Source organism: Mustela nivalis (genome assembly GCF_964662115.1).
Source record: "Mustela nivalis genome assembly, chromosome: 7".
Classification (NCBI taxonomy): Eukaryota; Metazoa; Chordata; class Mammalia; order Carnivora; family Mustelidae; genus Mustela; species Mustela nivalis.
This window is the reverse complement of record NC_139026.1, coordinates 92,840,174-92,841,589: the sequence shown is the minus strand read 5'-3', so window position 1 is coordinate 92,841,589 and position 1,416 is coordinate 92,840,174. Positions and strand designations below refer to the sequence as shown.

At 34.3% G+C, this 1,416-nt stretch overlaps 1 protein-coding gene across 1 annotated transcript; it reads right to left on the bottom strand.

Moving 5' to 3' along the window:
• Nucleotides 1–477: 477 nt before the first annotated feature.
• On the bottom strand, nucleotides 478–1,416 carry LOC309869879 (olfactory receptor 6C6-like; the record flags this gene model as incomplete). Its single annotated transcript, XM_082741654.1, has 1 exon — nucleotides 478–1,416. One exon carries the CDS (start codon nucleotides 1,414–1,416, stop codon nucleotides 478–480), a length of 939 nt encoding a protein of 312 aa, XP_082597780.1.

The following is a 1,416-nucleotide window of genomic DNA, read 5'->3' as shown; positions in this document are numbered from 1 at the left end:
TACCAGATGAAATCCTGCTCCATTTTAGAACATACGTGCTTTTTATAACTTGAAGTATGCCTTTTTCCTTACTTGTTGAAAACAACTGACTTATATTTGAAGTGCTTCTTAAAGTCACAGTGGTAGTACATGTTGTTATATTGATGTCTGTAAAATTCTATTAAAATCTTATGATATATATCAATTTAAAATTGTTTTTTTTTTTTGAGGAGGTCAGTACCATGTTCTGGAGAATAAAAGAAATTTCATATTTGTGTTGATAACCTAATATATGACTCACCTTGATCTCTGAAAGGAATTATGACAATAAAGAGAAGTAGGAAGGAAAGGATGCTATTCGTTGAAAAGTTTGGTTAAAATATTGTGAGGTGAAAAAATATTATGAGGTGAACTAATTGAAGGACAGAATAAGTAAACCTTTAAGTCAAAAAATTTATTTACTTTTTATCTAAAATTTTTTAAAATTAAATTTCCTCTTCATTTTTTGAAAAAAGAGAAAATCTTTTGGAGTGTGTCCTTGAAGGCTTGTTTCACTTGCTGGTTTCTGAGAGTGTAAATGAAAGGGTTTAATAAAGGGGCAACTGAGGTGTAAATAACAGTTACACCTTTAGATAAAGTCACCCTTTCCTTTGCAGTTGGTTTTATGTAATTAAAGATACAACTACCATAAGTAAGGGAGACTACAATCATATGAGAAGAACAAGTAGAAAAAGCCTTTGTTCTTTTCTGAGCAGAGGGGATTTTTAGAATGGTCTTGATAATGTATGTGTAGGAAAGAGTCACTAAAAGCAAAGTGACCATGAGTGTTACAATAGCTAAGACAAATGCAAGCAATTCCAAGAAATGAGCGTCAGTGCAGGAAAGCTGCAGTATAGGGGAAATATCACACATGAAATGATCAATTCCTCTGGAAGGACAGAAATCCAGTGTTAGTCCCACAGCCAGTGGTACAAATGAAAGCAGAAAGCCAACTGTCCATGAACTGAATAGAAGTTGGTAACACACTTTGTTGTTCATAATGATGGGGTAATGGAGAGGTCTGCAGATTGCTACATACCGGTCAAAAGACATGGCAGCCAGTAAGTAAAATTCTGTAATTTCTAATAAGAGGAAAAAGAATAACTGAGATGCACAACCATTGTAGGTAACTATTTTGTTTTTAGTCACGATGCTTATCAGGTATCTGGGAATACAGACTGTTGTCAAGGAAGCTTCCATGAATGAGAAATTTCGGAGGAAAAAATACATGGGAGTCTTGAGGCGGGGATCTAGCAATGTAAGAAGAATGATGGTTAAGTTTCCCATCATACTCAATACATAGTTTATAAAGAGAAATATGAAAATCACAATTTGCAGTTGTGGGTCATCGGTCAATCCTAGGAGAATGTACTCCATCTCTCTTGACTGATTCCTCAT